Source organism: Sus scrofa, chromosome 12, assembly GCF_000003025.6.
Source record: "Sus scrofa isolate TJ Tabasco breed Duroc chromosome 12, Sscrofa11.1, whole genome shotgun sequence".
NCBI lineage: Eukaryota > Metazoa > Chordata > Mammalia > Artiodactyla > Suidae > Sus > Sus scrofa.
Window position 1 is genome coordinate 34029634 of NC_010454.4, and position 12912 is coordinate 34042545.

The 12912-nt window shown below is 51.7% G+C and overlaps 1 protein-coding gene across 1 annotated transcript; it reads right to left on the reverse strand.

Moving 5' to 3' along the window:
* On the reverse strand, window positions 2630-3160 carry CCDC182 (coiled-coil domain containing 182). Its single transcript, XM_005668957.2, has one exon. It carries the CDS (start codon window positions 3089-3091, stop codon window positions 2630-2632), a length of 462 nt encoding a protein of 153 aa, XP_005669014.1. The 5' UTR covers window positions 3092-3160.

The window sequence follows — 12912 nt, forward strand, 5'->3', positions numbered from 1 at the left end:
AGTATTTAGGAGTTCCCGTTGTGGTGCAGCAGAAATGAATCCGACTGAGAGCCATGAGGTTGCAGGTTCGATCCCTGGCCTCGCTCAGTGCGTTAAGGATCTGGCATTGCCATGAGCTGTAGTGTAGGTCACAAACTAGGCTCGGATCCCGCGTTGCTGTGGCTCTGGTGTAGGCCAGCAGCTACAGCCCCAGTTGGACCCCTAGTCTGGGAATCTCCATATGCCGCGAGTGCGGCCCTAAAAAAAAAAAAAAAAAAAAAAAAGGACAAAATACAAAAAAATAAAAATAAATAAGTATTTAGCTTCCTGGTGGTTAAGACCATAGCCTCTGACATTAGACCTTCCTAAGTTCAAAACTCAGCTCTACCATTTATCAACTGTGTGACCTTGAGCAACTTACTTAGCCTCTCTGAGCTTTGGTTTTCCTCAAAATCCTAATTATAACAATTACCTATTATATTAAAATGGATAAGCAATGAAATCCTACTGTACAGCACAGGGAACTACATCCAGTCTCTTGAGATAGACCATGATGGAAGATAATATGAGAAAGAGGCATCCTATTATAACAGGATCCACCTTCAAAGGGCCAAGCCTGGTGCTGAGGACAGTATCATATTCTTGATCACTATAAGCTAGTGGTAGTGGTACTATGACTAGTATTAAAATTATTGTTGCCACTTCTTCTAAACCCTCCAAAGTAGAAACCACCTGAAATTAGAACAGGGTGGATGGTTGATGGATGGATGTTGCCATTAACAGTGGATCGCAAGGTTCTGCTGTGAAGTTGGGCCTGGGTATTCCAGAGGTTTGAATCCTGTTTGGAGAGATTTTCTGGAAGAGAGAGGAAGGAGGGGGGTTGACCTGGACTGTCAGAGGCTGTGGCTCAGACTCTAAGTCCCAAGCCGAGAGGACGGAGGCCTGACTCCGCTCAGATGCTGACCCCACCTCGAGGCACCTCACTTCTGCTGTTCAGGGGAGAATCTCAGCTGCACGGCAGTTCGGGGGGGAACCAGACAGAAGACATGACTCGATGAAACCAAAAAGCTTATAGAAAAGAAAAGGCACAGTGACAGAGAACGCCCAAGTCATCTAGGTGACAATCCCAACCCTCCAGAAGAACAGGTCCACAGACAGCCCGATGGGGTCCCAAAAGGGGTAGCCAGATAGCAAAGGAGCACAAGTGACCTGGACTTGAACTTGCAGGCGCGGAGACTCTGGGGACAGGACGTCCCTTCCTGAGGTGAGCTTCCCACTCTGTGCAGTGGGGGAACCAACACTTGCTTCCGAGGATGCCTCGGCGAGGAAGCGGGGTGGTGTGGGTCCATCACCGATACATGGCCGGGCATCGGAACAGTCCCTGCTCCCTGGGTCAGAGGTGAAGTCAGCCTCACGGCTTTCTTCTCTCCCTCTCTCTCTCCTTTTTATTAAAGTAGAGTTGATTTACAGTGCTGTGCCAGATTCCTCTGTACAGCAAAGTGACCCCATCATACACATCCGCACGTGCCCCTTCTTGTGTTCTCTGCCATCGTGGTCTATCCCCAGAGACTGGATAGAGTTTCCTGTGCTGTACAGTAGAATTTCATTGCTTATCCATTCTAAACATAATAGTTTGCATCTACTAACCCCAAACTCCCAGTCCATCCCACTCCCTCCCCCCGCCTCCCCCTCCCCCTTGGCACCCACAGGCTGTTCTTATGGTTTTCATCTTTTTTTTTTTTTGTCTTTTCTAGGGCTGCACCCACGGCATACGGAGGTTCCCAGGCTAGGGGTCTAATCGGAGCTGTAGCCACCAGCCTACGCCAGAACCACAGCAACACGGGATCCAAGCTGCGTCTGTGACCTACACCACAGCTCACGGCAACGCCAGGTCCTTAACCCACTGAGCAAGGCCAGGGATCGAACCTGCAACCTCCTGGTTCCTAGTCGGATTCGTTAACCACTGAGCCACGACGGGAACTCCAACACAAGGCTGGTCTCTATGTCTGAAGCTTCACGTCTTTCTAGCCCCACCTTTTGGTGCTGCCTCATCAGGGCCTTAAGCTTCTCTGACTCCACACATCGGAGCTTCATACGCTCTGCGGATCTGACGAGACAGGCTGAATGGGGAGGAAGGAGGGGGGGCAGAGGCAGCAAAAAGCAGGCAGAAAAGGCAACAAGGCGAGGATGAGAACTACCAACCTAAGGTACTTGGAGGCCACTTAGTGCTGGGGTAGCGAATCGACCTCTCTCAGAAGAGCCCGCGTGAAGTAACAGAGTGAGAGCCTGGAGTCATTAAAAGAAGGTACATCTGTTCAACACAATCAGTTTCAGACAATTTTTTTTTTAAATCATGTTATACATTTGAGCGATATTACTGTTACAAACAGGAGAACAGTTAAAGGTGCCGTTATAAGACAGTGTCGGGGGCTAAACCTCCCTCTTGAGTGATGCTGGGTAAAGGGAGCTTCACCGAAAGAACATACAGGGTCTTTTCGCCTCTCAGCAAGGTGTTATTTAGGTTATTTCAGAAGGCGATGGACATGGGGAGAGAGGAGCAAATGGATAGAGACTCAGGGTTTGTCCTTCCATCGAAAAGAGTCTTCTGCTCAGCTGCTCGGCTAGGAACGCAGCTCCTGCGGCAGGGGCCTCAGTGGGTCTGGATCTTTAAGGGGACGATCAGCGCATCGTGGCTCAGGCGCAGCAGCAGGCACTCCAGGCGCTTGCAGTGCTCCCGGAGCTGCTTCTCTCGGGGCAGCAAGAAGGTGAGGACCTTGTTTCGCACGATGCCACGGTCCTCCTCCTCTCGCAGCCGCTGCTTCACGCGGGCTGCCTGCTCCTCTTGCTGTGCCAGCGCCCCGTTCATCTCGCAGAAGGCGTCCTCCAGGTAATGGATGGCCTTCAGTGCCTCCTTCTTAAAGTCCTCCAGCTCCCGCTGCACCCCGGCCACCTTCTGCTGCAGGATCTCCAGGTCGGCCGGTGGCAGGAGGCAGGAGGCCCACGATGGGGGGATGGAGAAGTCTCCAGACTGGAGGCCGCTCTCCACCATCTTCTTCCCTTGTAAAGTGTTCACCTTCATGAGAATGGACCCGGCCTGATAGAGGGGCTCCATGGTGTCACCTTTGTTTGGACCAAGCAAACCGGGTTAGTGAATTTGGGGGAGGGGGAGGGCAGAGACATAATCCTTTGGAGTGGAGAAAATTCACATATTGTGACGTCAGGGCCCCTCCAGCCAATCCGGAGGAAAGCCACAATCCATTCATTTGCATATAGTAACCTCCTTGCCTGGTCATTCTGGGATTTGTCCGCTCATGTGCCCACTTTGTGCCTCCTAAGATGTGGATTCTCATCAACTCATCGCCCTTCCAGAACCAGAGCTCAATCTCTCCGTGTCCTGAGGGACACACCAAGGCCCAGGGCGGGGAAGGAGCCTGGCCAGAGCAAGGCAGGCCTGGCAGGCCAGGCTGGGAGGCCTCCCACCCAACAAGAGGCCTGGATGGTTTCAGAATGGTCTCCCGGCTTCAACGAAGAAGGACATTGGAAGAAAGAGATCATGCCTAATCTCACTTCTAGCTCGAAAATTCTAAAAAAAAAGTAATTTTAAGGAACTCCCGTTGTGGCTCAGCAGTAATGAACCCCACTAGTATCCACGATCCCTGGCCCTGCTCAGTGCGTTAAGGATCCAGCATTGCCGTGAGTATCGGTGTAGGTCACAGATGCGGCTCAGATCCAGCATTGTTATGGTGTAGGCCAGCAGCTACAGCTCCAACTTGACCCCTAGCCTGGGAACCTCCATATGCAGTGGGTGCAGCCCTAAAAAAAAAAAAAAATTAATTTCTTTTTTTTAAATCGAAGTCTAGTTCCCGTGCAATGTTATGTTAGTTTCAGGGGTACAGCAAAATGATTCAGTTATATATACATTTTGTATTCTTTTTTCAAATTATTTTCCATTAGAGGTTATTATAAGATATTGACTCTAGTTCCTGTGCTATACAGTAGGTCCTTTTGGTTCTCCTAGTTTATATATTGTACTGTGTATATGTTATTCCCAAACTCTTAATTTATCCCCCCACCCCACAGCTGCCCCCTGTGGTAACTGTAAGTTTGTTTTCTATGTGAGTCTATTTCTGTTTTATAAATAAGTTTGTATCATTTCTTTTCTTAGATTCCACATATAAGTGATATCCTATGCTTATCCTCCTCTGTCTGACTTACATCAGAATCTCTAGAAAAGTAATTTCTTTTTTCTATTTTTTCTGCTTTTCTTTTTTTGCTTTTTAGGGCCCCATCCAAGGCATATGGAGCTTCCCAGGCTAGGGGTCGAATCAGAGCTACATCTGCCAGCCTACGCCACAGCCACAGCAATTCAGGATCTGAGCCACATCTGCGAGCTACAGCACAGCTCATGGCAACTCTGGATCCTTTAACCCACGAAGCGAGGCCAGGGATCGAACCCTCATCCTCATGGATCCTAATCAGTTTCATTAACTGCTGAGCCATGAAGGGAACTCCCTAGAAAAAGTAATTTCTGATTCCAAATCCTCACTCCTATGAGGATGCCAGAGTTTTGATGCATGGTCCACAGCAGGGCTGATTCAGTGCGTGCAGAATAAAATGGGGTCACTTCATTTATTCAGCAAGTACCCACCAAGCACTCCCTATGCACCTGGACCAGGGAACAAGTGTGAGCCAGGGCTCATGGTCCCCCTGTCCCAACCCTCCCTGATCCCGCCTGAATGCTGACAAAGATGAGAACAAAACACACAGTAAGGTGGACGTCCTACTTCTGACCTCCTCACTATAGGGAGGGAACTGTTGGGTTTGGTCAAGAACAGCTCTCCGTCTTGAAAATCCCTTGCCTGGACTGCTCTCCTGGCCTCCAAATCTGATGTCTCTCCAGCAACGTACCTCAAATTCAATGCAGCCAAAGTTGGACTCGTTATCATTTTGTCCACAGAGGTTCTTGTTCCATTAGGTTAATGAGACCCCCCCCCGGGGGGGCAGCACGCACATCCCTACCCACAGGCGAAACCCAGGCCCCTCCACATCCAAGTGGCTCTGGATCCCACTGGACCTACCCTCTCTGACAGCCCTACCATCCAACCACACGGGCTTGGGTCTCAGCTCCACCACCTGCAGGCTGTGTCTCCTTGACGGATGGCCTCACCTCCCCGGGCCTCAGTTTCCTTATCTGTACATCAGGGGTGTTAATTCAGTGGTGTGCAGGTGGGGGGGGGGGGCAGTTTTCCAGGAAGACAGAAAAAGAAAAAGCTCTGCTTTCTAGCTGTTGCTGATTTCCATGATGTAAGGGCTCCCACCGCAGCTAGTTTCCAATACCAACATGATGTCTCTGGGAAGAAAGGCGTGCCGTCAGCCTTCATGAGCCCCTGCAGGTGAGCTGACCCCCGCACCTTATCCAGGAGGCAGATCAACCCTTCTAGAGTGCCTGGCAGTTGGCAACCAAGAGCACACTTTGCAGGGAGGTTCGTGGCTAAACGATGGTGGAATTTTGAGTCTCAAGTTGGAGCATCAACTCCAGTTATTGAGGCGCAATGTTTGGTGGAAAGAGCACTGTTCTAGGAGTCAGGAGATCTGAAGTCTGGAATTGCCGGGTGACCACAGGTCAGTCACCTGCCCTCTCTGAGCCAATTCCCTCTGCTGTAATGTGAGCAGATGTAATGTGGAGTCTCTGATGCTCTAAGACCCAGGCAATCCTTCCATTACACCTCTCCTGGGGCTCCTAACTGCCTCCCCATCATTGTGTGATCTAGGACCTTGTCCTTCCGGGTCCCCAATGGCACAGTACATTCCATGAGGACAGGGACTATGCATCTCTCATCTTCCGTGCCCTTCCCGGTGCCCTGCCCATTATGGCACTCAGAAAACTAGATGAAATTGGATTTCTATTCCTGTTTGTAGGTGGCCATCAAATCCTGCCGCTCCCTAGCTTTCCCTCTGACATGATGACACCTACTGGCCAGAGTAGAAACAGCACCCTCTTTATCTGCTACCTAAGATCCAGGTGGGGATTGGAGCGACGATGCAAACAGCCTGCAGTCTGCTGGGATGTTCATTAGGGGTTTGTGTGCAGGTCCGGCACATAGTAGGTCCTCAATAAATATTTCTTGAATCAGCAATGGGAAGAATGTGTCTGTCTTCTGGTTTCTGTATTCTTTGAGTGTTTTTCTGTTTCTCTCTCTCTCTCTCTGTCTCTGATTCTCTGCCTCCCACAGGGAATGGTGGAAGTCATAGCCAGTGCTATGAAAGAAAAGTAGCAGTATTTAAGAAAAGATAGCAATTTTTCAATTCCCTCGTGCTTTTTAATGAGGTCTCCGGTCATGTCCCTGCAGAGCTGGCCTGGGATGACCGTGAGCCTCAGCAGAGGTCTGGAGCAAAGGTCAGCTCTGGCAGCAGAAGACTCCAGGCCCAACCCCCAACCCCGAAACCTCCGGGGAGTCCTCAGCAGGTGCAGCTCGCTCCGTGTGCACCTGCACTTCATGCCCTCCTCCTAGGAGATTTCTAGTCCGGGGCTGTGATTTGCTCAGAATTTCCTTCCATAAATCCTGGGAACATAGAAGGCAAATCTGTTTGTCCCTTTCATGGTGTCAGGAGAAAGGAATTCTGACATTTGCTGGCACGGCCTCTCTGGGCCAGGGTCGGGAGGGTTCCCCTCCCCTATTCTATTACAGCGATCTACAGGGTCCCTGTCTCAGGGTAACAGGGTGAAAAATGTGGGCTCTCAAGCCTGTGGAAACCCAGGTGCCACCCCTGAGAATCAGATTCAACCTGCATGGGGGGATCCGGAACATGTCTTAGGGTTCCCAGCTTGGGCCCCCTTGGGTCCAGACACAGCTCATGCAACAGCGCCCCTCCCCAAGCCTCTGCTCCTGCCTGTGAAGTGAACCTTGATCCTTTTTAGGGTCCAGAAAAAGGACATGACACAGGAGGACCCCTTCACGTACCTCTTAAGGGTGAAGCAAATCCTCCAATGTTCCTCAGGTCTCATTAGTTAGAGCCGCCGTCACAATCCCATGTTCAACCCAAGCACTGGCTGGAGGTACAGCTTCGGTTAGTTGGCTCAGACCCATCACGGGTCCCTTCCCCAAAGCAGAGGACTCCGAATGCCAGGAGCAAATTGGGGGTCCATCCCCAAGCAGGAAAGGGGAGGGTAGGCAACCTGCTGTGGTTTCCACAAAGGGGAGGTGTATTTGAAGAGAACACAGGGAAAAGATCCCGCTTGATTCCTCCAGATGAACGGCTAATGCCAGCTTTGGGGCAGAGTATGCAAAAAGTTTTCTAGACGTCTCTTAAACTGGTTTACGCCAGCTCCAAGAAAAAAAAATTATGGAAAAAATAAAACAGAATTCAGAACAATCTCCCATAAACAACGAAGCGTATGTGGCTGGGCATTTTTTTTTTAATCTTTTTGCCATTTCTTGGGCCGCTCCCGAGGCATATGGAGATTCACAGGCTAGGGGTCTAATCGGAGCTGTAGCCACCGGCCTACGCCAGAGCCACAGCAACGCAGGATCTGAGCCGCGTCTGCAACCTATACCGCAGCTCATGGCAACGCTGGATCCTTAACCCACTGAGCAAGGCCAGGGATTGAACCCACAACCTTCTGGTTCCTAGTAGGATTCATTAACCACTGAGCCATGACGGGAACTCCAGGCTGGGTATTTCTAAAGCAGAGTAAGCAGGAGTTCCGGCTGTGGCACAGCATATTAAGAATTAGACTGTAGTAGCTCTGGTTGCTACAGAGGCACAGGTTTGATCCCTGGCCTGGTGCAAGGGGTTAAAGCATCCAGTGTTGCTGAAGTTGTAGCATAGGTTGCAGCTGCAGCCAGGATCCGTTCCTGACCCTGGAACTTCCATATGCCCTGGATGTGAACATTCAAAGAAAGCAGAGGGCAGTGGTTGGCCCTTTCCAGAATCCTTTCCCAGAATCCTTTGGGCCTGGGCCTCCTGCTACGGGCCTGGGTGAGGAGGTTGCTGCACAGCCAGTGTCTCCCCAGATGTGCCCCTACCCACAGTTGCAAGCTCAACACACTGCATCTCAAAGTCCCAGCCCATAGAGGGGCTTCCCTCCCCATCCATCGCCCTGCCAGCCCTGCCATCCATCCACGCATCCACCCATCCACCCACCCAGTTGCATGTTCACTGACACCCACTGAGTGCCTGCTCTGTGTACCCTGAGCTAGGCAACAGGGATTTAAGACAGTAAACAAGAAACTCCTCTGGTGGCACAATGGGATCCATGGCATCTTGGGAGTTCTGGGACACAGGTTCCATCCCCGGAAGGAACCGGTGTTGCCGCAGCTCAGTGGCACAGCTCCCAACTGTGGCTTGGCTCTGATGCCTGGCCTGGGAACTCCGTATGCCACAGGGCAGCCCAAAAAAGACCAAAAGAAAAGAGAAAAAGAAGATAGCACACAAGATAGAGAAGACCCCTCTTCTCAAGCCATTGGCATTTCAATGGAAGGAGACAGACCATAATGTGGAGCGATCAAGAAATAAGGTGATTCGGGCTGATGCCAAGTGCTCTGAAGGAAATAAACAGCAAAGTAATAGCCTGTGAGGGGAGGGGGCTCGGGGAGGGCCTTGGTAAGGCAAGGGCGTTTGGGGTGAGACTCGGAAGGATAAGGATGCCTGGGGGTTATGTTCAAAAGGGAACAGCAAGAGGAGCTTAAAGAGGCTCAGAGGACTGGAGCCAGTTGGGAGGAGGCAGTGGGGAGGGAGAGGTGCAGGGCCCCAGCCGTGGGCTCTGCAGGGTCCTGGCGGGCTGTCAAGGGCTACTCTAGCCGTGCGGGGCTTCCATCTCTGCAGCCAGTATTCCAGTCTGGGGAATGGGGACAAGGCTGGCTTGGGGGTGGGACCAGGCTCGAGAACCAAATTCAGTGCTGTTCACCATGATTAATTAACCCAGAGCCAGAGCCCCAAGGCACAGGGCTAAAAATACCCGCCTCTCTCTGAGATGCGGCAGCTGCCACCCAGCAACTCTTACCCGTCGCCATTTGTCATAATTTGACACTGATAAGGAGTGTCCACGGGGCTGTGTGTCTGCAAGAATCGGGCTCATCCACAGCCCGCCAGCCAGCTGGTCCTCGGAAACTGTCCATGATGCTTCCCTACCTGAGCTCTCCAGTCCCTGAGCCCCGCCTTCGTCTTCCCCGGATGCGCCTGCCACATGCCCACCGCCTGCCAGGCTGGCTTTCCCTCCTGGAACCCGGTGGACCTGCCCCGCTCCCAGGGGTGAGAGCCAAAGCAAGGGTGCATCCTGAGATGCCATGTTTCACACCATGGCAGTCCCGCAGCTCAGACTGGAGCCATCCATCAGAGGCCCTGCCAGCCCAGGGCGGCACTTTAATTAAAATATGTAAAACATCCTGATGGGAGCGCATCTAAAGAGCAGGGCTTGGACAGGAGTGGCGCAGGCGGGTCCAGCGGGTGGAGCTGGCCCTTTGCCAGCCCTGGAAGCCTAGGACTGTGCCCGAAGGGCCTTCCCAAGCAGGGTGGTGGTGGGGGGGGGAGGGGGTGTCTGCCCTGCAAGGTCCACCCCTCCACCCGGCACAGAACTTAGCTGGGGCAGAACATCTGCGCAAAAGAGACCCTCACAGAGTCCTCAGGCCAGCAGGGTGACCCCAAGGGCATGCTGGGAAGGGCCTGGCTTCATCCTCGTTGGAATAGTTTAACCCCATTCTCAAGGCTAAATTTCTTCCATGATCCATCATTGCAGCCTGGACATTTACAGAAACTCTTTAGCAAAGCTGTTTCCATTTTCCAGACTAATGAGCTCCTCAAGTTTTGTCCATTCAGAGCACCTCTTATGTTGACAGAAAGTGTGGTCCCGGCTGTTCAGGGCAGTGAGCAAACTTTTCTTTGCACAAAGGTCAAATCAGAAAAAAATTATAGACCCAAATGTGTAACCGTAACCTTTTTTAAAACCAGAAAATGCAATCCTTTTAAGCATACGTTTCTCCTCAGCATTGAAGGAATTTGTGCTATTTACCAAAATGTCAGAACCTGCACAAATATGGTGGCTGCAGCCTGAGTCTGGGGTTCAGGCCTGCGACGCATTTTCTAAGACATATTCTCTGCACCTTGACGTGGATTAGGAAGAACGTTGAAGGTCCTGGGGAGGCAAATTGGGCTGAGTCCAGCCAGAGACCAGGGACCCAAAAGAGCCCCACTGGGGAGTTCCCATTGTGGCTCAGTGGGTTAAGAGCCTGACTAGGAACCATGAGGATGTGGGATCGACCCCTGACCTCATTCAGTGGGTCAAGGATCCAGCGTAAGCCGGCAGCTGCAGCTCAGATTTGACCCCTAACCTGGGAGCATCCATATGCTGCAGGTGCAGCCCTAAAAAGGAAAGAAAGGGGGGGTACCATTGGGAGTTCCTGTTCTGGAAAACAAGGGGCATGGGTGTTTTCTGGAGACAAGTACTCGGGAGAATAGACAGAGCTGCAGGAGGGGTGATGGGTGCAAGGGTTGGGTGAGGTCTGATCCTCTTTCCCACCCGCAGCCCCACCCCACCGCACCCCAGGGGAGCAGGACAGGGAGGGTTCCCACTGGCTCTAAAGCAACCCCGTGCTAGACAGCTGCCCCCCTGCCTCCGGTCCTCTAACCAGAGACAGCGTCCTCAGCGCAGAGTCAGAGCCGCTGCCTACATGTCGGGGTGTCAAGCTGAATTATGTGAGCTTAAAAACCAAATCCCCTCCTTCCCGGGTTACTTAACTGTCTGCCTGGCGAGGCCGGGGGATTACTGGTGACAGACACCAGGGCCTGCCTGGCTGCTCCAGACAGAGAAGCTTTGATCACCTGCAAAACTCCAGACACCAGGACTCCTAATGATGAGTAATGAGCTCAAACCATTGGAAAGTTACCCAGGGCCTGGCCGTGGGGACACACACCGCTTCCCACGGAAGCCTGGAAGCCTGGGTCAGGGAGATAGGGTGCAGTCATCCAGGGTCCCAGGGAAGAGTTTGACCTGACCCCCACCCCCACCCCATTCCCACCCAAGGTCCTGCCAGCGCACTGTTGAGATGGGGAGGTTTCCATGGCTCTGAGCATTGGGCTGTCACCAGGGTTGGTTTGGGCTCTAGAGGCCAGGCTTTTTTTGTTTTGTTTTGTTTTGGGGTTTGTTTGGGGGTTTTTTTGTCTTTTTTTTTTTTTTTTTTGGCATTTCTAGGGCCACACCCATGGCATATGGAGGTTCCCAGGTGAGGGGTCGTATCGGAGCTGTAGCCGCCGGCCTACACCACAGCCACAGCAACTCAGGATCCTAGCTGTGTCTGCAACCCACACCACAGCTCATGGCAACGCCAGATCCTTAACCCACTGAGCAAGGCCAGGGATCTAACCTGCAACCTCATGGTTCCTAGTAGGATTCGTTAACCACTGAGCCACGACGGGAACTCCTAGAGGCCAGTATTTTATCTTTTTTTCAAGAGTGCAGCCCCCCCCCCACTTATTCATTCATTCATTCATTCATTCACTCAGGTATTCAATGCACATTTATGGAAGGACTAGCATGAGCCTGGCCTGGGGCCAGATGCTCAGAAGAGAAGAAAGCTATGACGGAGTTTCTGTCTTAGGAGAAATTGGGAGCTACCGTGGAGATAATCCAGCAAGTCCAGCATCAGAGGCTTTGTGTTAAGGGGCCCAACAGAGGTAGCTGCAGGGATCAAGACCACGCAGAGCAGGGGCCCCAAAGTTAGACTGTCCTTTCTCGTGGTGAGACAAGGAGGACACGGGGGATGGAATTTGAACTCCCACACCCCTCGAGGCTTGAGGTTCACTTTGAACCTACAAGGACCCTGAGTCTCAATCACATCCCTTCATCCGAGATTTTCTCCGGCTTGGAGGGTACGTGGGACGATATCAACCTCTAGTCTCTACCTTTGGCTTCCCAGAAATTTAAACTCAGTGACTCTCAAACTTGGCATCTACAATAATCATCTGGGGAGAGGGTTAAAAATCATGTTTAAGGCCTGGATTTCCCCTTCAAGCGACTCTAATTCTAATTCCAGGTCTCGGAAAGTGGATTTAGGGTGAGCAGTCTTCTTGATTTGCCCTAGGATGTGAGACTTACAGTTTTAAAACACAGAGTTCCCATCATGGCACAGAGGAAACAAATCTGACTCGGAACCATGAGGTCGCGGGTTTGATCCCTGGCCTCGCTCAGTGGGTTAAGGATCCAGCGTTGCCATGAGCTGTGGCGTAAGTCACAGACGCGGCTCAGATCCTGCGTTGCTGTGGCTGCGGCTGTGGCACAGGTCAGCAGCAACAGCTCCAATTCAACCCCTAGCCTGGGAACCTCCATATTGCCATGGGTACAGCCCTCAAGAGACAAATAAATAAATTAAAATTTTAAAATATAAAACAGGATGGTCCCAGGAAATCTGGGACGAGCCACCTTAGCTGGGGCAGATACTGCTGGCCTCTGCCCAGTAATATTCTTTTTTCTTTGGATCATAGAATCGAGCAATAATATACCCAGAGAGGGGGAGCCCTCACCAGCCCCACGTGGTGAACCTGGATGTAATTGGATGTAATGGAACCTGGTAATTCCATTTTCTCTTGGAAGTGCTTTATTGAAGGTGGGCTAGTGACCCTCTTCACACCAATGAGTTGTAAAGAGAAGAGTTATGGAAATGTATTACATCTAAATGAGTGAGGAAGGAGTTCCCGCTGTGGCGCAGTGGAACTGACCTTAACGGATCTGGTGCTGTCTCTGCAGCAGCTTGGGTTGCCGCTGTGACGCAGGTTTGATCCCCACCCCCGATGCAGTGGGTAAAATATCTGGCAGTGCCACAGCTGTGCGTAGGTTGAAGCTTCAGCTCAGATTCAGTCCCTGGCCCAGGACCTACCACATGCCCCAGGGGCAGCCAAAAAAAATAAAAGAGTAAGGCAAGCGGGAAGGGGGGGAATGGT

Excerpts from the sequence above, each read along its gene's own strand:
- CCDC182 (XM_005668957.2), bottom strand. The coding sequence starts at position 3,091 with ATGGAGCCCCTCTATCAGGCCGGGTCCATTCTCATGAAGGTGAACACT.